Source organism: Pyrgilauda ruficollis, unplaced genomic scaffold (genome assembly GCF_017590135.1).
Source record: "Pyrgilauda ruficollis isolate IOZ18807 unplaced genomic scaffold, ASM1759013v1 scaffold31, whole genome shotgun sequence".
NCBI classification, from domain to species: domain Eukaryota; kingdom Metazoa; phylum Chordata; class Aves; order Passeriformes; family Passeridae; genus Pyrgilauda; species Pyrgilauda ruficollis.
The window spans coordinates 1,114,379-1,139,263 of NW_024524489.1; the positions used below are offsets into that span (position 1 = coordinate 1,114,379).

Consider the following 24,885-nt stretch of genomic DNA (forward strand, 5'->3'; position numbering starts at 1 on the left):
GCAGGAGTTCTTTCACTGGTTTTGGCCAAGTGCCCACCTAAGTCCTGACAACACTTGAGATGTTCAAAAGGGAATTTTCTGTGATTATAGCATGAAATACACTGAGTTGATCTCATATCTTGCATTGTACACCACTTTATCCAAAAGCAGAGGGCTAGACTTAATAGTATTATTAAATGATAGAATTATCACACTCTTAGTTCCATTGTCCCTGATTTTTTTCTTTCAACTGTACATTTTAGATGCTGGTAAACAGCCACTGTGATGGTCAGGTTTCTGCTGAGGGTCACATACCAGAGCAACTCTTCTGTCAATCACACACACTGCAAGGCAAGCAGGGAAAGCAGCCCCATCCCTCCTCACCTGACACCAGCCAAACACATTTTAAAATGCACCACAGGATGTCTCACTGGCCTGTGTGATCCCAAAAGCAGACAGCTGGGAAAGCAGCTGGATTTTGAACCAAATGTTGCTTTAGCATGTAGGACAATTGAGTTACTGTTTCTGAGCACAGCAGGAGTGTGAAATCCACTGACCTTTCTTTGCTAGGTTGCTGTTAGGTTCGTACTTCTCAATCAGCACTTGAACTTGTTCTTGTTTGAGTGGTGGATAAAGGATCTCATTTAATCGTGGATCCCGTTGCTTCAAATTTATGAAGTCCATCATCTGATCAACAGTAAGGTAGGGTTTGCTCTTGGCACCACTGGAGAGAAATTAAAGAAACAGCAAAGTCATTTTAATACATTCCCTTGAAATCTTGTTCTGCATCTGAAACTTCCCAAGGAAACTGAAACAAGATTCATACAAAACTATCATACAACAAAAACATCGCTCCACTGTGCCTCTGGACTAATTTATTTTGCCAAAGGTTCTCCATCAGACATCTAAGAGGAAGATCTTTGGCAATGCTCAGCATTACAGGCATCAATGGGAAGACTTGGAGCAATGCTAGAAGCCTTTAATTCTTCTGAATTCTTGGAATGGAGCTATTTAAAAAAGTAAAAGAGAAAACAGCCGTGGGATTCAATCCCCAGCTTGCCACACTCTGCTGGCATTCCTGGCCCACCTGTTTGGGTTTACTGCTGAATAACAGCAGCCCTGATTTCATTATTCTGGTAATTTGTGTGGGTCCTTTTTTTAGAAACCTTCCAAAAGCTTCGAGGTGCTCTGTAATGCAAGCAAAAAGATACCTGTTTAGAGAGTCAGTGGACAGAGCAGAGTTTGGTACAAGCTGTGCCCAGATAGAAATCCAGGAAGCCTCTGGGCCAGGAGATGAGCTGGGGGCTGTGTGGAGCAGCCAGTTCAGCCCCTCCTGGGTGCAGGGGGAGCAAAGTGGGACAGGGCTGTGCTGTCCAAAACCCCGACCTCAGGGACAGCAGCCCCAAAAAGGGAATGTGAGCACGGTTGTGTTGCTAAAATACATTCACCAAGTGCTTTGGAGGTCGTGGGGTGTACTCTGGAAACTGCTTTCCTCTCGTGCTGCCTCCATGGATCAGGCTCTGCTGAAACTGCAAGTACACAGATTGCTCAAGGGGCAGAAGCACCAGGAGTTACAGAGCTCATAAGTGAGTGTATGAAATCAGTTGTAGCTGGCTGCTAATTTAATTTCACGGTGTGAATTCATCATACACAAATCCTAAAAGTTACTGCATTTTTTTGCCAGTCCTAATTAAGCTTTTGGGAGTGATTATACATATTCTCATGCCTATTTCGTGCTGCTATTGCTTATTACTCTTCTTTCTTTACTTTCGTGGAAACCTGAACTATCCTGATCAATGCAGAAAAACAAGACCTGGCAGTTCTGCTCCTCTAGGAACAAATTCCTTTAAAACTCAAGCCATCAGAAGTGAAGGTAAAAGCCTGGGAGAGAAGGATCCCTTGATCCAAGAATAAAGAACAGCCCTGCTTGACATTTAAATCTGCTACTGGCCAGCACTGCATGCTGCTGTAGTGTAAATAACCTACTTTGCCATGCCCAGCCCAGAAAATCAGTGAATGGGAAAAATAAATAAATAAAGCAATGACAGTCCTTCCTTACAACTCAGAAAAGATGTGGTCGATCTCAGGCCGAGGGCAGAGGTTGTTTAAGAACACTCTGTACACTTCTGGCGTGAAGTCGTCTTGAGGGATTGAATCATTCTGTGAAATGGGGAAAAAACAGTGAAACAGAGATACAGCACTTTTATATGTTCTTTGCAATCTGATCACTCACTTTTTGGCTGCTTTTGATTTTCTTCCTGCAACCCAGAGGAGCCCAGATTCTGCAGGACTGTAAGTTGCCCTGAATCACAGAGCAGCTTAAAGAGTACATCTTTAAAAAATACCTACAAACCCATCTACCAGCTTCCATGAGGCACAGTTCTCTCACTCTCTGAGCACCTGGCAAGGAGGAGGAAGGCACAGGTCCCCTTCTAACTCCTCCCCCACAGCAGAAATAGGTGTATCAGCCCTGATGAGGCCTCTGAGCTCACCCCCAGCGGTGCTGAGCCTGTGTTTTTCAGCGAGCAGGATAGCAGCGGCACAGAGGGTGAGGATGTCACTTGTCTTTCCAGAGCTGTCACACAGCTGGGGAACAAACTGGGTCACTGTGTCATTACTAATACACTTGTTCCCTGACAGCAGCAGTGATGCTGCCTCTTCCTTCCTGAAGAGACACGTTCAAGATGCCACAATGCTGGGCAAGACTCAAGCAGCACAGCTTTGCCATCCATCTTTGTCCTAAACACTCAGGGTAACACGTCTGGCAATCAGATTTCTTTTAGAGGAATTGATAAAGTGCTCTCCTGCAGAGGACTTGCCAGTATTTTTTTCTCCTTACATCTTCTACAATTTAGAGTGATTTCAATTTAGCCCAACTTCTAGATGACAATTTCATCACCCTCACTACATTTTCCTCCAAAAAAATCAAATTACTGGAGGCAATTACTGTACTGGGTAAGTCATTTGCATGAAGCTGGAGAGTCCTTCATCCAAAGCTATGGCACGTGGTCTGGGAGCACCACGGACCCACAGGATGCCTCTCCCTGCTCCAAAATGAACTAGAGGAGAATGGTAACCTGGGCACAAAGCTGCTTGCTTGGCAAAGCTGCAGAGAGCTGCTGCTGGGGCCAGCAGTGCCTGTATTTACTCTGCCTGTATTTACTCTGCCTGTTTAGCTCTGTTGCCAAGGGAACCGGAAGCGCCGCTCAAGCCTTTGTCAGACACAAGGAAACTTTTCTATATTCTTCCTGCTTTGGGTTACAATAAATAAACCGTGCCACAGGCGTCGCTTTGTCTCCTTTCATCTGAAAGCCACACAGGCTGGAGAGGGTTTTATCCTGTTTGTGTCCACAGGAGCAGATTGACCCATCTGGGCTGTTCTGCTCTGCCTGCACAACCATCTCCAGGCTCCAACATTCTAAGGTGACCCCACCAGACCCTTGTGCCCTCCTTTTTTGGCAGACTGTGAGTGGCTGCAGGGTGAGCTGGTTCAAAACTTACCCAGCCAAAAACCTCCCTGTGTGTTTCACACGGGATCAACCCCCGAGCCAGGTAACTCACTGCTGCCAAATCCAGTGCAAGGCTGGAGGGAGAAGTGGGAATGCTGAGGGTAGAGGATGAAAACAGCTCCCTTCAGTGGCACTGCACCCATGACACTGAACAATTCCAGCTGTGGAGCTCTCAGTGCTGACACCTGTGTTTGCCTTAAGGCTGGGATTCTCAGAGCTTGGGAATTTTCCTGTTAGAGTTGGCACCCTGCTCTCCCCTGCTCCCTCTGCCTATAACCCCTGTGCAGCAGGGTGCTGCTCTCAGCCAGGGGCTGTTCAATGATTCTCTGATTACCACAGAGCTACAGCCCCCCCCATCAAGCTACTATTGTTTTCTTTACAAGGGATTTGAAGGTGCTCAGCAGAACAAAAGTGGATCTCTTCCAGTGACCTGAGATCCAGGCTCTGATTTGCCACTCAGACCCAATTAACAGGCATCAGTTTGCCTCCCCATGTCTCCAAACAGCCACTGCAAAGAGAACAACCTACACGAGCCTTCAGGCACAAGTGTACAGAACTTTTTAATAGGAGTTTCCTACCAGTACCATAATCAGTGGGCTACACAACACAAATATCTAGATGGGAGACAAAAGCCACCTCTGGCACGACCTCCCACAACTATATTTGGCTTCCAAAAGCCTGCCTGCCCCAAAGGATTAAAATATGCTGCCCCCTTACTCAGCCTGGTCTGAGCCATCCCTGTTTCAGAGGAACCACCCACACACCTTATGGGCTCATCTCTTTTTTGACACCAACGAACAAAGCACAAACCTTCTGTACCACACGAGAGCATCCCTCGTTTCCAGCTTGCCTCAGTATTGGCATTCAATTTTATTCCGTGATTAAGACTCTGCTAATTTCAAGCACTGCTGATTTAGGATTTGCCTGCTAACCTGCCTGCTTTTATAACATCTGCATCCACTCTGTTACATATTTGGCAGCATGAGAGCTAATTCAGATTATTTGCACAGACTGGACTCAAGAGCTGGTTATTTTATTTTAACAGTGAAGCTCACTGGTGCTTCACTGTGAACCTCGACATTAACTAGAAGGCAAAACCCACTTTTCACAGCCAAAAGACCAGCTAAAATAAAGCTCTCCAAATTCTATTTAAGGCACTTTTAACCAAAACAAACAAAAAATATCCAACACTAACAAAAAGCAACCTCATTTCCAAAAAACAGCCACGATTAAAAAAAAAAAACCAAAAACAACATAGAGGAATCAGCTGGCAAACTCAGAAATTCATTGGGGTATTTTAAAACTTTGTTTAAACATTTATTTAAAGATCCTTCATCTTTCAGATCTGCTGGATGATGACTGTCCCAAAAACCAGGGCTTGATCCTGCAAGACTCCACATAGGCCAGTTCTGACTGAGAAAGAGAGAAATTAATAAAGCCATGCTTTCAAAAGTGCTTGACTTGAGGTCCATGGGTCACCCCACTGTGATCATGCCCTGCTGCTCAGCTGGATCAGTGCTCAGCACTGCAGAGAATCCATCCCTCATTAAGGTCCTTAAAGACAAAAGAAAGGATTTATTTTCAGCAATTCTGAGGATCCTCTCTGGTGCTACTCCTCAGGAGGAAAACAATTATCTGGGCAAGGAGAACTCTTCCTCCTCTTGCACCAAATGCAGAGCCTGCACGTTGTGCCACAGGGTCTCCTGGCACACACAGGGAATTCCCTGGGGAGTGGGCTGATGGATGGGGTATCTGTCCTGTCACACAAAACTCCACACAGGGACACTCCCCTGGCACCTGTGCCCAGGTCACTGCAAGAGGCAGGTGAGGGACTGTCCCAGGCTTGAAGATTCACTCCTAAGTTCCAGGAGCTGCAGCCCAGCGTGGTGTGAAGCTCGTGGCCAATGAACTCCCTATCTTCCCACAGCAATGAGAGATGTGGAAGCTTGGGAAGAAAATCCATGAGGCATGAATATCAAAATCCAGAGCCTGAACTGCTAATATCCATGAGAGACTTTCATGAATTCTCTGAATAATTTGATGTTGGCTGAACAAGACCTCCTGATATTCCCTTGCAAGCTGCTGGAGTCTATTGCTCTTCCAAGGCTTTATGGGAACACCATTTGTCCTGCAGTACAATAGGGCAGAAAAGCTGGAAGTTGAAGCTAAGAATTTCACTTGTTCAGATCAACAGGAACACAAAGGAAAGGAGCTGTGGTTCAAGTTCTGCTTTTCTTCCATTCCATTACCTCCATGAGATTCAGTTTTGCCCTTCTACAGTATTTCCCAAAGATGATCAACACAGTTTTCTTTGGTGTATGCAGCACATTTCTCTTTTGTCCCAACCAAAGAAAGGATCCACTTCATATTCTGAATAATTTTCAAGATGGTATCCCAGCAACAAGCATCCAGCAGTGTGTATGTAAAACCAGCTCTACTTAGATAAATAGCAGCAAAAAGCTGCAGTTTCTTCAAAAGACCCAAATGATATTTGAATTTTCTTTTCAGAGACATGTAGTAAACGGAAGAAATAAATCAGCTGATTCAGAAAGCAGCACCTCAGAGATTTTTTTTTTCCACACTTTGTACTGTTTGCTATCAATTAAATGGAAACTCATCTTTAAAACCTTTCTCTCCACATTTCTAACCTCACAATATTACCTCAGCTAAGATTATTAGAGTATTTTATACCTACTTTGCTGACATTGCTTGGAATTTTATTTAAACCTGTGAAGGAAGGTCTCCCTGTAAGGGGTGTCTGAGGGTTGGCTGGGGAAGGTTCTGCTCCACTGTTCTGGAGCTGTAGGAATGGGCTCTGTTAAACCCTGGGGAGCAAACATCAAGGAAAGCTCACAGCACAGAGCTCTGGATAAGCCAAGGGATCAGCAGATGCAGGCTCTCTCTGCTGCAGAGGGGTTTTACCCCACCTCTTGGACCCCTGAAAGAAGGAATTATCCTGCAAGAAGCTTTCCTGGGATTAAAACCCAGCTTGAGCAGGGAGGTGGGAGCAGATGTCCCACTGTGGTCCCTCCCAGCCTCACCCAGTCTGTGACTCCAGCATTAACTGGAATCACCTGCTCGAGGTCATTCTGTCTGGAAAAAACCTTATTGAGGGCCAGGTACCATCCTGGAAAAGCTCTGGGTTGAGCACAGCTCCTGGATTAGCAGGATGCCGTGGCTGCATCCCTGCAGTGCTAGCAGCTTCCACACCACATTTCCACATTTCCTTCATGCACCTTTTGGAAAAGGCAGGGTGGCTTTAGCCTGTCTCTTATCTCCAGCTACAGATCACACCTCAGGCTAACACTGAAACCATGCCTTGGAAATTGTGCAACCTCACCTATTCTTCAAATGCCCTCACAGGAATCCTCCAGGACAGGTCACACAAAATCTGCCCTTCCTTTGAATCCTTTTAGGCTTCTTCCACGTGCTCCTGATCCTAAACAACCTCAAACCAAAGGTACTCAGAGGGTGTCAGGAACCTCTGTGTGGGAAGCCAGAGCTGTTGCTGAGGAGCAAAGCCAGCAGAGCAGGCTGAGCCAGGAGCACACTGAGAAGAAGGAAGCAGCAGCCAACCCAAGCAGAGCTGATGTGCAGAGCTGCAGCTGCTCACCCTGGAGGAGGGAAGGTTGCAGGCCTCCAGCGCGGTCTCCACCCGTTTTCTGTCCGAGGAGAACAAGCGGTAGATGCTGCAAAAGGAGGACAAAACACAGGGGCTGGCTTAGAGACATGCCTCGATGGCCCACGTGGCTCAAGGACTGAATATCTCTCAGCAGCCTGTTCCATCTTTAGCTATTTATTTCCATTTGCTGGCTGCTCAGTGACAGAGGGGAGTTTGACAGTGCTCAGTTGAACTCCACCCCACACCAGCCCCTATCACAGCAGGTATTTATTTCAGCTATCACTGCTCTTCATTCCTCCAGTGACATGCAATTTGAATCTGTTTATTTTCACATATCCCTGAGATAAAGAAATTATGCTGCTTTTTAAATTTTTTTTTAATTTTTTTATTTTCACAAGTGGAAAGAACTAGGACAGAGAGGCAGGATGTCTGTGCCCAGAGGGCATTTGAACACAAACACCCCATCATCACTTTTATAAAGAGAGGGTAAAATTATTCTTCTAGGCACAGGGATCCCATGCTCATCCCAAACACATCTTCACAGCCCAAAGTCAGCAGAGAGCACGTGGTAAGGAAAGGAACATCACTTACTTCTTCAGAGGAATGCGCCCCTCCGGAGTCACCTGCAGCTTGAGTTTTGTGTAGCTGTGGAGAGAAAAGCACCCTGCTTTATTTTTACAGCATTTTCAAGGACCTCTCCACCAGCTTCCTAGCTCTGGGCTAGTGCTCTGGTCATGTGGCAAGTCTCATTCAGCTCTTTCTCCCAGTATGAAAACATGTTGGGATATCATTATTGACTGCAAACCTTCTACTGTCTGTCCTGAGATGACTGTAAATGAGTTTTGCACTAACATCATCTGGTGAAAAATGTGGCAATGCTTAAATATTTCAAAGGAGATTTTTTTTGTTAAAAAACTCAGCTTTTTCACTTCACCCAGTGGTCTGCCAGAAGAAGAAGAAACTGCATGGTTCTAATAAACTTGCCTTTTCTTCCCAACAGAAAATGCCATTAGCAACCACTTCAAAAACCAAGTGCATGCTAAAACTAGGATAACTGGGATAGGAACATTTCCACAAATCTTTGACTCCCCACAGTTTTGTCTTCTGGAAACTGAAGCCTTTTGTGCTACTGTGTCACCAAGCACAACTCCCAGCACTGAGGGAGATTAAAACAAAAAAATCACAGCAGTTATTTAAAAAAAACCCAAAGTTTCTTTTATTTTGCCTTCTATTTTTTCAAATTTTTCACTGTATTTTGGTGACATTGAGTGTTTTTCTCTATAACCAAGGAAGTTAAAAATAACAGAAGATGGGGAAAAGCTGTTTATTATTGCACTTCCAGTGCTCCAAGGAACTGAATGTCAGAAAGAAAAAACCCTTCATTCTGCTCGAATGCAATCTGGTTTTCTCTTTCAACAAAAGGGTTCTGATAGGACTCCAAGCAACCCTTTGCTTAGTACACTAATTATAATGGGGAAATAATTTAATCTTCAAAGTCATACATTTCTTAAGTGACTGATTTGGCATCCGTGCAGAGGAGCTGGGAAACCTTACGGTTTCCAAGTGATTTATTAATTAGTGGAAAAAGACACAGGAATGCCATGCTTGCCTGCCACTGAATCCACACAGTGTGTCCAGTGACTTCATCTTTAATTAATATGGCTTGAAAAACTGCCAAAGAACAGCTCCAGCCACGGAGCTCTGCTGTAGCGTGTGATGACACATTTCTCCCCTGATTTGGGTAGGGAAGGGCCCATTAGGTACAGCCCCAACCCTCCCCACCACAGACCTGTCAGAGAGCCCACGGGGCACCTGGGGATTTCAGGGGCAGGGAATTGTAGAACCTAATCCCCCTCCAAACCCATCTCCAGCCTGTGGAGCGGAAGGAAGGCACCAGCTCAGGTGGGCACATTCCCCACTGCCAGCACGCAGGGCCAACAGGGAATGTTAAATGTTCCCATCCATTTGGGATTTTGTTTGCCTAAAACATCCCTGCTGCCCCAGCACACTGTTATCAGACACAGTGCAGTATTCCAGCAACATCCACCCTTCAGAGCTGCCTCAGAATTCCTGTGGCCTCCAGCTGCACCACAGCAAACAGCATGGGGAGCAAACACACCCCCAGAGATGCACATCCCTCCTTCCACAACAGGCACCTGTGGCTCTGTGGGACTCAAGGTCAGCCCTCTGGAACGTTCTGACTCTGGGTGCAGCTAATGGAAGTAGCCATTCACAGCCTCAGAAAGCCCAGAAAAGGGGAGGTTAATTTGGAGAGAAGCAGGTTTGAGGAAAGTAAGCTTAGTATTTAGCTGGACTGAGCCCCTGGCTGTGAGCAGGGGAAGGTGTTTGGGGGAGACACTAAGCTGACTTTACACAGCTAACTCACAGGCTGGGGAGGTGCAGCCCCTCTTTCAGAAGCCCAAAAGGCCAGTGAGTATCCCAGTTCAACACCAGCACTTTCTGGCAGACTTCGCCACGCTGTTCTCAAAGCTCTTTCCACAAAACTGCATCTCATCAGCTGAGAATTGCTAATTTCAGGTTTAGCTCTCTTCCCTTTCAGGTGTGTATTTCACCCCAAACCTTCTCACAACAGCTTTTGTGCTTCGTGGAAAGCAACTCAGAATCTGCCCACTGTGCCAAGCAATCCAGAGGAATGAATTTTCTCTGGATCACATGGAAACCAGAGAGATCGGACTGAGAAACAGAGACTTCTGGCATTTCTCTTTTTTGTTTTGCTATCAATAAAAGACAAAAAGGAAAACAAACCAGAAGCAAGTCAGTCTAGAGTATTCTTTCTTTTTAAATGCAGACCTTCAGCCTACAGCTGAAGCTACAACTGTACAAGGGGCAGGGAGCATTCAATTCAGACTTTTTCTGCAATGATTTAACAGTTTGCCAGGAGAACCCTAAAAAGGATTTTTGTTTAGATGACTTCTAGATAACAGGCTTTTTAGACCCACAGGAACCAGGACCTGTGTTTACAGAAGTGCCAAGTCACCAGAGCAGAAACAATAGATGACAAGGTGAGTAAGAAGCGTGGAGGAAAATGACGCAGAGGGAAGAGCAACACCCACAGGGTGACATCGAGGGCCACTCACGCTTTTTCCAGAAACGCGTCCCTTGACATGTTCTGTGCCAACAAATTTGTTGCCAAACTGAACACTTCATCTGACCATTCCTGTGAAGAGAAAAAGTGAATAAATGAGGCTCAGTTTAAATGTTTACTGACACAATGCAACATATTTTTGAAAATTATGCTTTGAAAAAAAGGGCCTAATTAAAGCCTGAACTTGATTTTTCCAATTACATCTTCCCTCCTCGTCTGTGAGACCTGTTTTTCTCAGGCTACAAAATAAAAAAAAAAAAAAAGAAGACTGTTACAAATTGAAGTCCTGACTCTATTCAAGATAAGAAACAAGCTTAAAAACTCCCCAGCCAGCAGAAATATACAGGAGTACATTTCAATTACTCTGATGTGCAAGGAAGATGCAACTCCAAAGAACTCTTTCTCCCTGATTGTGCATCCTTACACTGTGTTCCTATCCCTCACCAAATATTTTCCCCCTTCCTGGTGTAGGGAAGAAATGCCATAGAATCATGGAATGGTTTGGGTTGGAAGGGATGTCCAAGAGGATGCAGACCCAAGCCCCTGCCATGGGCAGGGACACCTTCCCCTAGACCAGGCTGCTCCACACTGCTCCAGTCCTTCCCTTGCATCCCTGACCCTTCCTGGGCTCCCAGCAGGGCTGAACTAAGATTGTGAACTGAAGTTTAGACTCCCAGAGATTGTGCTGCTCTCCTCCCTTGCAGGTCTCTCCTACAGCTTTTCATGGGCAGCTTCAGTGTGTTTTTCCTTTCTAACTTGGTGCTTATTCACAACCTTTAATTGCAAACCTTTTTCATCACAACTGTGGTTTTGGATTGGCTTTGTTTCACCCCACTGAAAGAAAGGGAAGAAAACAAGCAAAGCCTTTTCAAACAATGTGATTTTTTTTTTTTTTGTTTTAGTTGACAAAGCTTTCAGTTTTGTTCCAAACTGAAGTTATGTTTCCTTTCATAACAGTCCAAATCCAAAATTCCCACTGCCACACTCTTTGGGAAGTATTCCCTTCTCCTTGGTCCTTCTTTTTCTTGAGAAAAAAAATATACTAAAAAAAAAACCAAGGAGGATTCCATTCTGACAAAAATGGATAGGGATGGGAAGTGTCATTGCCTTCCAATGAAACAAAGGTTCCTATGTCAGTTTGGAGCTTAGAGCTTGTTTTACCTAAAAAACCTCATTTTTCCACACGACCAGGTGATTGATTTGAGAAGCTGGGGGGTTTTCCATCTTCTTTATATGCTAAGGTTTTTTCCCTGATGTTACCAGACCTTGTTCCTGAAAGTGGTCTCCCACCTGTGCTCCCAAGGACAAGGCTGCCTGCATGCCCAGTGTTTTAGTGGCCTTTGATGTCCTCCAGCTCTCAGGTGCTGGAGCCCATCCCATTCACACCTCACCCCTCAACAACAGAGGAAACACCTGTGGCTGGTGTTTCTGGAAGAGAAACCTTCTTCCCTCAGACACAGACTTGTTCTGGAGGCAAAATCAGTGCTGCTCAGATAGTCCTCCCTCCACCTTCCTGTGACCACTGCCATTCCTCTTTAATTGCTTTTCCTCCTTAGGTCTAGTTTGAAAAAATCAGGGGTGTGAGAAAGCAGAGGAGGAGGAGTCGGGCTCGTTAGCAACACAACTGCTTTGCTGTGAGTCCTGGAACAGAGAGCGTATTAAGTGCAGCATCTGTTTTTCTTCTTGGCAACTCATTTTTCCAGGCTCAAAATAGGCTCATCTTGTAAACACTGCTTTGTTTAGGCACTAATAATAGCTGCTCAGACTTCTCCCTGTGACACTAAGGGCCACAGAGACTAACAGCAACACAAAATACTATCTGGAAATCGAAAATACACTAGCTTTTAACAGATCTTGATAGACTGTTTTCATCCTGCTGCTTCTGCTGGGCTTGAAGCTGAAATATTTTGTGTAAAACACAAGTAGGGCACTTCAAGAGTATCCCACACCCCCAGCTCTTCCTTTTCTTTGTCCGAACGCTTGTTGACAGGAATGTAAGGGGAACTCACTCATTATGTGCCTGTCACACACATTATTTATATAAGCAGCCTTGCCATTTGTTCCATTCTGTTCCTTTGCTGGCTTTTCCTGGCTCTCCAAAGCAACCCCATGGCTCTTGCCAAACATTCTGAGGACTACCTGCAGGCTGAGCCATTCCTAACCAGGTCAAGCAACACTGGCTCATTGTCTCTCCCATTTCAGGGTCCAGCCACCCCAGAGCCCCAGCCAAAAAGCCAAGATCAGAGAATCTGCCAAGGATCACATCATCTCTGCAGCCGCTGATCCGAACCCCTGGCAGGAAGGGGAACAACAGCATTGAGAACAGAGCTTAAAAAATAAAGAGATGCTTGGGACTGACATTGCTGGGCTCTCACCAAGCTGTGAGCCAAGGTGTGCCTTGCTGCTTCAGCCACCAAAAGGCTCCATTTCCTTGGGTTTGCTGCATGGCAGAGAGCAGAGCCCACACCCCAAACCCACACCAGTGATTCCAGCAGGCAGAGCTCAGGGAGAGCACGCCAAGGGATGGAGGGCTGCTGTGTGGAGAGCAAACAGCAGCCTCTGCACAGATGTGATACCACAGGAAAATAGAAATCTGGGCTTTTTCAAACAGGGCTGCAGCAGTGCCAGCAAACCCAGCACTGATCCCTAATGAGAGCAGAAGGACTCGGCCTTCTGATCTTCAACTCCAAGCAAGCCACATCCATCATGCTAAGAGGGAGCTTCCTGGACTGGATCCCCTCCTGGCTGTGTCCTGCCACGCCATTCATCTTCTGCCATTCCTGTGAACTTTGCTGACCAGCCGTTCAGCTGTTCAGTGCTTTGGCAGGTAGCACATGAGCAGCGGCTCCTTTGGAAATGCTCAGTGCAGTAATCTCTCTTCCTCTGCACGCATCAGGATACCATACAACACTCAGTGCAACACAAGAGATGAGACCTTTTTCATAAGAAAAGGCAGCACAGAGCCTTGAAAACACTTCCTTCAAATCATACCTGACTACGTATGAAAGCAATGTTCCTCACACATTTCTTTTTGGTGGGAGGTTAACAAAGCAAGCTGCTGAAATTCTCCCTTTCAGAATTTAATTATAAAAAAAAAAAAACCATATCAAATAGATGTGACTTTACTTTATTCTACTGATCAAGCTCTAACATACACCGGGGAAGCTAGAAAAAGAAAGATGTATGCTGGAAAGAATAGTATAGCGTGACTTGTGAATCATCCTTCATGACATCATTTTACTAAAGGAGGAATTGATCAGCTCTTAGTGATGCATTTTACCCAAAGCTCATCAAACTGAGGAGAAAGATTTCCTGTGGCTCTGACAGGGGCCTGCATGGCCAGGATTGGCAGTGCAGAGAGAAAAGGGCTGCCACGAGAGGCACCAAAGAGAGAGAGAGGAAAGAGGAGGGAACAAAGAGATGCTCACTCCTGAATCTGCTGGATTTGGGAAGAGAGTGAACTGCTCCAGGAGCAGCCAGAGGTTGATGGGCTGGACTTCTTCATGTTGGGAGTGGAGACAGAGAAAAGGAGCATTTGCTCAGAACAGGGTTTGAGAATAAACTCTGCTGCTTCTGCAGCAATCTGTGGGTGCTCACAAATAAATCCTACAGTGTGAGTGCCCAGACAGGCACTCTCAGCTGAAAATAAGTGAGTGCTCTCTCAGTGCTGCTTCTCTCCTCACCAGGACACACCTTCCTGCCTGCCCTGTAGACCAGGGCCTAATGAATTTCAAGCTGCATTCTTGATCAAAGCAGGTGCCCCTCAGCTTATCACTGATGTGCTTTAAGCATCAGTTATTTTCTCCTGGAGGAAGGAACACAAACCAGCACACTGATGTTTCCATGAGGCAAGCTGAATGACCCAAGACTTGCATTCTCCTACTTTTCCCATAACTTGGCCAGTGGATGTGACAAGCAGAGTTTGTAGCAGAAAAGGCAGCCCTCTGCAAAGGGAGAAAATCCTCCAATGGAAGGATTTAACTGCCTCATTAAGACCATTACAGTTTACTGTGCCTTTCTCCTTAAGGGAGGGCTGGTCAACACTGGAAAAACAAGGTATCCCAAACAAAGGGTTAACCAAAAATACTCATACACTGAAAAAGAAAGGTGGGAGAGATTTCTATGGCACTTGCTTTCCCTGGAACATTAGAAGGGTCAAAATTTGCAAGCGTGGCACTGAAAACATCTTGTACTGACACTGCTCCCCAGAGCTCCCTGGGAGATGACTTGTGCCTGATGTGCTTATTTACTGCACTTGCTCTGAGTCACTGCATGGGGCTCAGAGACAGTAAAGACCAAATTCTGTGTTCTGGTTCATATAAAGTTGGTAAACAGGTTAAAAAGGGAAGAAGTTTTAGATGTGTTCAACAGTGATCAAAACTGTTTTGATTCAAACAATCAGGATATTTAACACGACCTCAAAGCACACACAGTTAATCTGCAATGCCTTAAAAATTGCATTCCCAGGCCACAGCTGATCAAATATTAATTTATTTGCTCTATTGCATTTACAAATAAAAAGGAAGACTCAGATTCTTAGTTACTCGGATGGTAGGAGTTACTTAAGATTTAGAGCAGCCAAGCTTTTACAAAATACGATTTTATCCAATTTAAGGTTCCATTATCAAACAGAAAATAGCCCTAAAATACCCATTTCTGTGCTGTTTTAGTAAATAGATTATGGCTCACTGACTGCTGGCTAGACAGGAAAGTGAAAAAGATGAACATAAGCTTCTGATTTGGGTGATTTTCCCTGCTCCTTGATAAGGGACAGCAATTTCTGCTGGTAAAGCTTTAGCATACCTTTTCATTTTCCTTCATAAGCATAGCTCCTTTTTTTCTCCTGAAGAGTTATTTCAATTGCTTTCATTTCTGCAGTGTTAAGATATCTCACCCTGTAGAGCTCTGCATTCTCAAGCCTAAGAACAGCACTTCCCTCTCAGCTCTTTGTGGACCACCACAAACTCCTGTCTCCATTCTTCTGTGTCAAAGAAAAACTGGACATCATGGTTTTTCCAATTGGCTAAAGAAGATTAGCAGAAATGGGAATTTGGCAAGCAGAAATGTCCCCTCCTTGCTGAAGGCTTTCATCCTGTGACCTTTTTGCACCTGGGCTAACAATCCTTGTTGCCTGTGAGGTGACAAAATAATCCCTTGCTGTTGTTAAATCCCAGCAGGCTGCAGAGAACCTCTTTTCAGACAATCTGGGGAAGTCCAGGATGTAAAAATGCCCTGTGGAAATTGTTCTGTGCGTGGATGCCTGCAGGCTGGGAGCAGAGCCTGCCTACGTGAGTGGAAGTGGAGAGAGGAGAAGCTTTGGGATGTCTGCTTGAAATAGATAAAGCAAAAGTTCCCACTTGATTAAACAGAATTGAATGGTAGAGAAATTGGAAGAAGGAGGAAAAAACCCAAACCCAAATATCCTAAGTGTAGTTTTAAGTTGTGAATTGGACAGAGGAAACTGATGGACCTGCACGGAAAAAAATACTTTTCTAAGGCAATGAAAAAGCCTTAGAAAAGTATTTCTACTTTTCTAAGGAAAAAAAAGTCTTATCAAGGGCTCTCAGCAGGCAAAATGTGATGCTCCTCCTGAAATATTGATGTGGGTTTGGGGAGCCACAGTGTAACATCTCATCCCTGAGTAAAAATTTGTGTGTAGCACTATTTTTACTGTGATTATTTGGGCTTTACAAGCAACGTTCTGAACACGAGCCCACTTAGCAGGGGCATAAATTTTGCTGAATAAACTCCTTTGGAAAAAACCCCACAAAACAAAACAAGATTGCACATTTCTTCTTGGGAACTGAGTGGCCCAGCTTCAGAACAGAACTGTGCTTCATCTCACAGCAACTCCCACTTTTAGCTCAGTTATCCCTATCTCGAAGCACTACTTCCAAAGCCTGAATTTGCCATGCCAGCTCTTCATCTGTCAGGTGTGTTACCTTTGCAATGTCATCTTGGAATGCCACCAGGTTCAGGTAGGATATATTGACCAGGTCTGGGCCATACACGACAGTGATCATGCGATTTTCCAGGCGGCCTCCCGCGTTGCCAGCGTCCAGCAGCTCGCGCAGCTTCGGGTCCTGCAGGGGAAACAACCACCCAGGGATCAAAACCTGCTGCAAATATATGGCACTGAAAGAGGGGCAAAAATGGCAAACTTCCACTCTGAAAATCTGTCTCATTCTGAGCACTTTACACGTGTTGGCCTGTTGGTTCTCATCTGGTTAATGACTCATTAAAATACTTAAAGTTATTAAGGCAGAATAAAAAGGAAATCACTGCTGTAAATCCTCCAAAGCCTTTGAGCTCTATGTTGGTGCTGTACAGGCTCAGAGCTGTCCAGCTGATGGCTGCACATTCCTATTTTCAGTTATTTTGCTGCAGAAGTTAAGCAAACACAAACTGTCTTGCTTGTCAAAACAACACAATCTGTCCAAAGGCTACTGTCCTCAGCAGTGATTTTAATTGATTTTAGATAAAACTGAAAATGAGAACTTAGTTTTTCCTAAGGAATTAAGAAGACTGCTGGAATTAACTTTCTGAAACTCTATGAAATGGGTAACGGAAGTTTGGCATTGCTCTCCTCTTTCTTCTTCTTGTTCAACAGGTCATGTATTATTGAAATTATTAGCTATATTCCGTTTATATTTAGCTTTTAGTCTTTTTTTCCCCTGTTTGTATCCAATACAGAATCACAGACTCATCTAGGTTGGAAAAGACCTTTCAGAGCATCGAGTCCAACTGTTCCTCCTGCACTGCCAAAGCCACCACTAGCCCATGTCCCCAAATGCCACATCCACACGTCTGTTAAACCCCTCCAGGGATGGTGACTCAACCCCTTCCGTGGGCTCCTTGTTCCAGCCTGACAGAGGAGTCACCAGCTAGCACTTCTCTGAAGGAAAGGTGCATTCAAGGATTTGTATCACCTATTAATAGCCTGAACCTCAGCCCCACTGGCAACCTAAATGTGAGTAAAAACCTCAAGTTATTCGGTGACTCTGCTCATTTCCATTAGGCTGCTCCATTTCCAAGAAAGCCTCAGTGTGTCTGAAATGAAGAAAATGGGTCCCTGGCCTCGTGGTGAAGTTTATGAAGACAGATGAAAAGCTGCCCTGCATGACTGGACTGAGCCCTTTGGCAAGGGCCTGTATAATGTGAAAGCTCAGCTTTCCTAGAAGGCAAGACTGCTCAGTCTCCTCCAAAAACTAAAACATGGCTAGCAAGTAGAATCCCTGTGGGATGGCAGATGCTGTGCAGAGATCAAGTTATTGCAAAACTGACACAATAAATGCACTGCACTTTGAATTTCACTCTCCCATGAACCCTCTCCCCACACTGCCTGCATATGTTCTGTTTGTGGTATTCTTAATAACTTTTTGAGTATCTAAATTTCCACCAACTGATACCAATTAAGTTTAAAATAACAAGGTTAAGATGAAAAAGAAGGGCCATTTTTCATGGATCTTGCAGGAAATCCTGTACCAACAAGAGGTCAATCTAAAGGGCATCTCCTGATTGGTATCATACCTTCTTGGAGGCAGTGGAGCTGTGTGTGCATTCACCAAACACTTCACCAGATTTAGGAAAACATTTTTGGAGCATGAGGTAGAAACTGAAAAGAAAGTACAAGGCTGTCTATCATAAGTGCTGAGCCTCTTTAAATAGTGGGTATGATGCCAAGTGTTACAGGAGAACAGACAGAATAATCCTATTTAAGGGCTCTGCAAATTGTGAATATCATTGTGCTCCGAGACAAAGATGGTTTCGTGGGTAAACAAGTTAATCACAGCCTTTCACAGGAGAGAAAAACAGGAGGGGGATACAAAAATAGTATTTGTGTTTCAGAGATGAGGATTCAAAGGAGAAAGACAAAGAAATGGTATCATTTAGATCTGGGAGAAGAGCTAGAGAAATGCCCTGCAGTTGCTAAGTCAGTCATGGTGTATTAGTGGATGGGTTCCTTTCTCTTTTATTTACAGGCTGGATGCTTCAAAGCTTTGTTTTATGTCTCTGGGAGATGAGAATCCATCTCCTTTTTACCCTCTGCCGTTCCAGCCCCAAATCAGACAGATAAATGCCTCTGCTCAAGGGCCTGTCTGGGAACAGCATCATTCTTCCTGGCCCAGACAGAAGGGGATTGTCTCTCTGCTTTCCTCCTTCCTCACCACTGCCACTGCTCCCTCCCTCTCCCTGGCTGAGCCTCCTGCTCGCAGCTCCACTCTGGATGATGGACTGCAGTGGGAGCCACAAAAGAAGAGGGAAGATAACCTCCTTCTTCCGTATTTACACCCAGCCAGGGATGTCTCAGGATGAATCACACTCCAGCTGGACCAGGAGATGCATTAGCCACGCACCACAGAATGAAGAAAGAAACATATTTGAATTGAGATGCTTTTTCCAAGGAAATTCATCAAAAGAGAAGTTATCTGGCACTGGCTCGGTTTTCAGAAGTGCAAATAAGTGGCAAATCAAGCAATGTGTGTGTGGATTTGGTTTTCCAAATCCAAGATTTTTTTGCCAGGTTTTACAAGCAAGCAGTTAGACAGACCATTGTCTTTGGGTTGCTGTGTTTGAATGGCTAAAATGTGAATTTCTCTGCTCTGTTTAAGGCTTGTCTAGCAAAGTTGGAAGCACACAGTCCATTAGAGCAGTGCAGTGCCCAGCCAGCATCCAGCAGCTGCTAATAAAGGGAATACACCACGAGTCCTGGGCTGTCTCAGTGCAACTGCTGTGGGCCCCACACACCCCAAAGACATATTTTAATAGCTGGTTTTTAGTATTTTTTAAAATTTTCTATTTTTAACTTCAGTGCAAGAGAATAATTTTGATGCTGACATGACTCACACCCTTGCTGACCCCTGCCATGGGTGTATTTGCCCTTCGGGGGTGACAGATGCACTTGTCAGTGACAACCTCACCCTTAGCTGATGATCTAGGTCATAATTAGTGCTTGGATCTGAAGTTCTCACACACCAAAGCCCACTGCCAGCTCCCATATTCATTCCTCATTCCTCAGCTCCCTTGTTACCCCCTTTGCTACGAAGGAGATGAGCAAAACATCCTTTATCACCATCTTGAAGACTCTCAGTGCTCTATGAATCAAAGCCCTTTTGAAAATGTCAGCAGGTTTTCCCGTGGAGATGGCAGGAAACCACATGGGGAAAAAAACCACAAACCAAGCAGCAAGCCCAAATTTAGCTTCTTTTATGTAAATTGGATTGATTTTGGTGATTCCATTTTTGGGAATGACACTGGAAAGCCAGCTGCTGGTTGGGGTTGTGTTTCATACACTGGCTCGAGTGGACAGATTGGTTTTTGGGATAAGCTCTTTGCTAAACTGGGGTCTAATTAGCAACACACTGAGCTATTTTTTTGGACATTCAGAAGAATTATACCTATTTAATATTGATCACAGTAACTTTTGGAACACCTGAGCTGCTGAAGTTTGGGAGCACACCCATGGGATGGCCAATAAACAGCAGCCATTGGCAATACCCACGTAACTCATGCAAGTTCCCTTTGTAGCTCAGTATTTTAAGTCTTTGGTGTTTCCTGTTGCTTCTTGCAGTCAAAAGGGATCAGCTTGGATTTTCCCTTCCACTGGAGTCTGGTAGGAGCTTCAGCTCAAGGACTGGAGGTGCCTGAAGACTGCCCTGGAAATAGGTCAGGAAAATCAGTGTTTGGATGGGGCAGTGCTGCTTCAATTCCCAGAGGGAAATGGAATTTGTGAGCAGGCAAATATGGAGGAGGTGATAAAGATGGTGTTGGCAGCACAAAGAGCTTTAGAATCTATCAAAACTCAAATTAGTCATGTCAAATTGAGGCTAAGGTTGGTCAGAGGATTTTCTGCTCATTGGAAAAAATCTTCCCTATTTGGTTCAGCTGTCTTGGGAAACTTATCAAAGAAAATATACCTTAAAACAATGGGAAATAAAGAGAGAATAAAAAAAACCCAATAAACCAAACAAACCAGAAACATTTAAAAAAATTAAAAAGCTTATGGAAGTCCTACCATTTTAATGAACAAATGCAAAATAATGACTTTTTGTTAGAAACCAGGGTCCTGTAGACAGATGGATAAAAATAGATTTCAGACTTCCCTAACTTTCTCCTGCTGTATTTCCTTTTCAGTGGAAATCATAAGAATAACATAAACTTAGAAAGGCACCTCAGCCACATTACAATCCCTGCTTGCCACTGTGACTGGTGTTATTAAAATGTAGGTCCTAACCCTGAAATCCCAATTAGTGTGTGCTCTGCACAGCACAGCAAATGCCATAACATCTTTTATTAGTATCACCAGCTCTTCAAACTGTTTTGTTTTGTTTTTTTTGTCTGAAAACCTGCAACACACCATCTGCCTGTGGAAGCCCTCTGGTTCTTTCACACACGGTTATAAAAGGCTGCCACGAGGTTCTGTGGCACTCAAATGCTGAATTCAACACACCAGGGAGCAGCAGGTCAACCCCCCTGCTTACTGATGCTTCCCAAAGCGGGCAGCCTCCAAAGGCATCAGCAGCACCACCTTGGAGAGCAGCTTCTGATCCCTTTAAAAAGGAAAGGAATCTGCCCAATGCTGAAGGTTTTCCTGGGTTTGATGGTTACAGATAATGTGATGGCCAAGCTGGGTGATTATCCAGAGAATCACAACTTCTTGGGATGCTGGAACAGGTGTGCAACTAAATATTGGGAATTTTTGGTGAAGACATTAATTTACAGTGCAAAAATCTCTCAAAACTATTTCACAGAGCTATAGGTTACTTCAGAATTCCCTGCACAGAATTCCCTATCATAGTCTACATTACTACCTGTAACTATCACGATCCCAAATCATTGCATTTATATCCTGATAGCTTCACAAGAGACTTGAAACAAACTAATTTTCATCTTAGTTTTCTGCTCATCCAAGTGGGATTTCCAAGCATTCAAAAGTGCATTTATATTTTTCTAGCTCAATATGTATCCCAGAAGAGGGAATACAAGGGAGGAAAGAAGCTAGCTACATATGCAAAGAGTTTTCCAGGAAACATAGGAGTTTGAGGCTTAAATTAAACAAAGAACCTTGCTAAATTAGGACTTTATATTGTGACTCCAATGAAGGCAGAACTCCCACAGAATTTCTACAAATAGAACAATGTCTTGTCTTCAAGAATTCCTTATCAGAGTGTTTATCAACAATTATATATATACACATGCATATATATAGATAGCATGGATATCTCATATATTTGACCCAGATTTCAAAATACCAGTTCTTAACAGTTTAAGCACCAGGTAAGTTGCTGGTTTAGGGGCAGTAAAATAGGAAGTAAAAAGTGACTCCTAAAATGACAGCACTTACCCCTGTGCCAGCTGAGGACTTTGGCTGAGTTGCCAAGCCCCAGCTCTGCTGCAGACCCAACCAAACTCCTCAGTGCAAGCTGCCCAGCGCAGAACACAACTGAAGGCAGGAATTGCTTTCTGAGGCTCTCAAAATGACTTTGTAGCACCTGTGGCACCTGAAGCACACAGCTCTGCTCTGCCAGGCTCCTCGGGTCCATGATGATACCCGAGTTGTTTGTGTGTGCACCAGCCTGGCCCTCAGAAGCAAAATGTCCTTTTTAACTGGCTGAAAGTCACTGCTAACAATCCCCACACAGGTTTCACAGCTGGGTCAAATTCCCCTTGTGTCACACATCACTGGGCTCCCCATCAAGTGCATGGACAGATTCATCCTCCAGAGAAATCTTCTCTTCTCTTTGTTGAGAGCAAAGTCAAACCTCTCAAGTTTGTCTTCCAGCAACCCCTCTCGCTGATCAAGGAGAATGTCCATACATGGGAACCACGTCTGCAGAACTCAGTGACAGGATTTTGTCTGTCTGTCTGTCTCAATGACAGCCACGTGAAATGAATAGACTCCAATTAAGATATCAAAGATATTGAAAGCAGTGTTCTCCAAACTCTCTTTCATTGCACACAATGCACAGGAAGTTTGATAGCTAAATGGATTTATTTGTACCAAGTTATCCTTACCAAAATCCTTGTCATTAAACCACAAATCTATTTAGCCTAACAAACACTGCAGTATGGTTTCAATACAAATAATGTCTTCACACATTTCACAAAAGAGTATCAGATCAAGATATAACCAAAATATTTGCAAATAAACTTCTCCTCCTTTCTAAGGTTTCAGAATGGGTTCCAAATTTGGCGTGGTATCACCATAGCTACCTATGCACAGAAACAGAGCCAGGATCTTGTTTAAACACCCAAGTCATCCAGACATCATTTCTGTGCAAACCAAGTCAGTGTGCACAAAACAAGAGGAAGTTTCTTTAAAAAATAATCTCAATCATCTAAACTGGTCTCAATTTGACCATCTGCTCAGTTAATACAGTGGAATATTTCTGACATATGACACAGCATGAGGTAAAAGGAGTCAGAAATGCCTTAGTCAGTCCCTAGGGAAGGAGATCCAAGGCATCCACTGACTCCTGCAGATCTGGTACGTGCAGCAATCCCAAATACCTCAGATGCAACTAAAATCCCAGGGCTGCTCTTCCCACAGATATTATCAGGGAGGACAGGGTGCCATAAATCACACCTCCAACAGTCAATGCTGATTAACCTGCTCTGTGAAACACCTGCTCCAGAACAATGGCTGTTTTTCCTAAAATAGCTTAATCCAATTCCATGCTTGAAGTAAGAACATCAATACATCAAGTTTACCAGGACCAGGCTATAAAAAGAGTGAAGATACTTAATTTTCTGTGATGTACAGCTTTTGAGGAAGAGAGAGCATGTGCCAGCTTAATCCGTATTTTTCTTTGGCAAAGGAGTAAGAGGGAAGCCAATCTCTGCCTGAAGAACTTTGGAAAAGAGAGGACTGTGTCAAATAGCCACAGACATTTCCAAATATAATTCTAACTGAGAGCTCTGAAAATGCAGGATGAATTCATGCTGACTTCCTACAACACCAATGTTGCAAGACACAGGTTATTTGAAAACATCAAACGTGATAAATCAGTATTTTTATAACACTTTAGGGACATCCCCCCAGAAACCCTGGCAGTCCTGTGTCAGCCACCCCAGCAGGACAGAAGGCATCCTCTGGAGGGAGCAGCTGATGTGCTGGACAGCCAGGCTGACAGGTCTCTTTTCACCTACAATTTTCACTGGCACCGTGATTTCTGTACCAGATGTGCTGCAAAAGTTTACTGGGGACAGCACTACAAATCCACTGATGGTAGTTCAGTGCTAGTTTTGGTGAAGACACTACTGAGAGTATAAAATCAGATTCATTTCTGGGGAAGGGAGAGTGATGCCCACAGGATATCCATGGCATACACAGTGAAACCAGGATTTTATCTGAAATACAAAGTGAATTAATTGCACGTGCTGAGGAAAAGCCCAGGGCCACCTCATTCCTCTTCTCCTGACCTTTCTCACAGTTCCAGTGATCCTAATTCAGCTTCCCTGGGTCTCTCATGCTCTCGTGACAGAACATGAAACAAATATTCAGCCTGGATTTTATTTTCATTTTCCATCCTCACGCTCATATTTCTCAAGATGTTTTTTTCTAGGCTCGTGGTATTTGAGTTTTAAATTGTTTGCAAGACTGTGTGTTCTAACAAAAAACAAGTGACAGTATAAACCATCTAAGTAAAATCAGACTAAATGTGGTGTTTTTCAGTGCTTTTGGATGTGGTTGTGATTAACATGACAAAACTTTACATATCACAGTGTAAATCTCAATTTATATTGATGCCAACTTGAAAAAGGTGAAATACCGAGCAGCTACAACCATTCACAACCTTTCTCTAGGTGTTCTCTAGCTCATGAGAATTTTTTACCAATTTTTATCAGCTGCAGATGGCTCATTATTATAAAGACAGCCTTTAAACACACACACACTTCCCTTCCCTGCTTTTCCTTCCTCAAAATTCCACGAGTTTTTCTTCAATTTAATTTTATAGGAAGAGATGAACAGACAGTGGCAAAAAGAAACTCATCTCATTTTCATGTCACTTTTATGAACTCGTTTTCTTTGGTCTGTATGAGACTATTGAAAAAGCTATAAAGAGTCTTTAAATGAAATGATTTCTACAGCAGCTTGCGCAGCACCCAAGGGCAGGAATAGCTGGAACAGCAGCTTAATTTTCACTTATCTGTAAATCTCACATGCACTGTTCTTCCCATTCGGAATTGCTGTGCAGAGTTATTTCAGTAGTGTTGCTTCAGAGGTTGAGGTACAATCAGCTCTTCATTTATCTGAATTTGTCAAAATTTGAGCTGCTTGAAAGGAGCTGGATGAGAGCATTGTGGGAATCCCACCACGCTGCTCTGGAGTGCCCCACCAGGGCTGCAGGACAAGCACTGGCATTGTGATGCGTTATTTTGTTTTTGGAAATGTGTACATCATGTCTGAAATGCTGCCTGCACCAATTACCCACCCCACACCAGAGATGAAACCCAGAGAGCCAGAATTGAAAACATCTGACTAACGAGCTGCTTATTATTGCAACATTTCAGACACACTGATCACCAGAGGGAAAAATAAAAAAAAAATAAAATGAAAAGAGCCTGTGTGCCATGCCAGCAATATTTTGTTCACTCTTACCTGTCTGAGAGACACTTTTTGGTGTCATTTTTTTAAATTACAAAATCACGTGGGATGCTTAATGGTA

The 24,885-nt window shown here is 44.1% G+C and overlaps 1 protein-coding gene across 4 annotated transcripts in view; it reads right to left on the reverse strand.

Moving 5' to 3' along the window:
- PLCB1 (phospholipase C beta 1) overlaps positions 1–24,885 on the reverse strand; it is a 332,534-nt gene that overhangs the window by 119,254 nt on the left and 188,395 nt on the right. For all 4 annotated transcript variants that reach the window (XM_041474010.1, XM_041474013.1, XM_041474012.1 and 1 more), the window contains exons 4-9: positions 16,159–16,299; positions 10,209–10,288; positions 7,702–7,755; positions 7,102–7,177; positions 2,039–2,139; positions 537–703 (exon numbers count right to left, since the gene is read on the reverse strand). In XM_041474010.1, the coding sequence (XP_041329944.1) occupies positions 537–703; positions 2,039–2,139; positions 7,102–7,177; positions 7,702–7,755; positions 10,209–10,288; positions 16,159–16,299 (619 nt within the window). The remainder of the gene's footprint in view (positions 1–536; positions 704–2,038; positions 2,140–7,101; positions 7,178–7,701; positions 7,756–10,208; positions 10,289–16,158; positions 16,300–24,885) is intronic.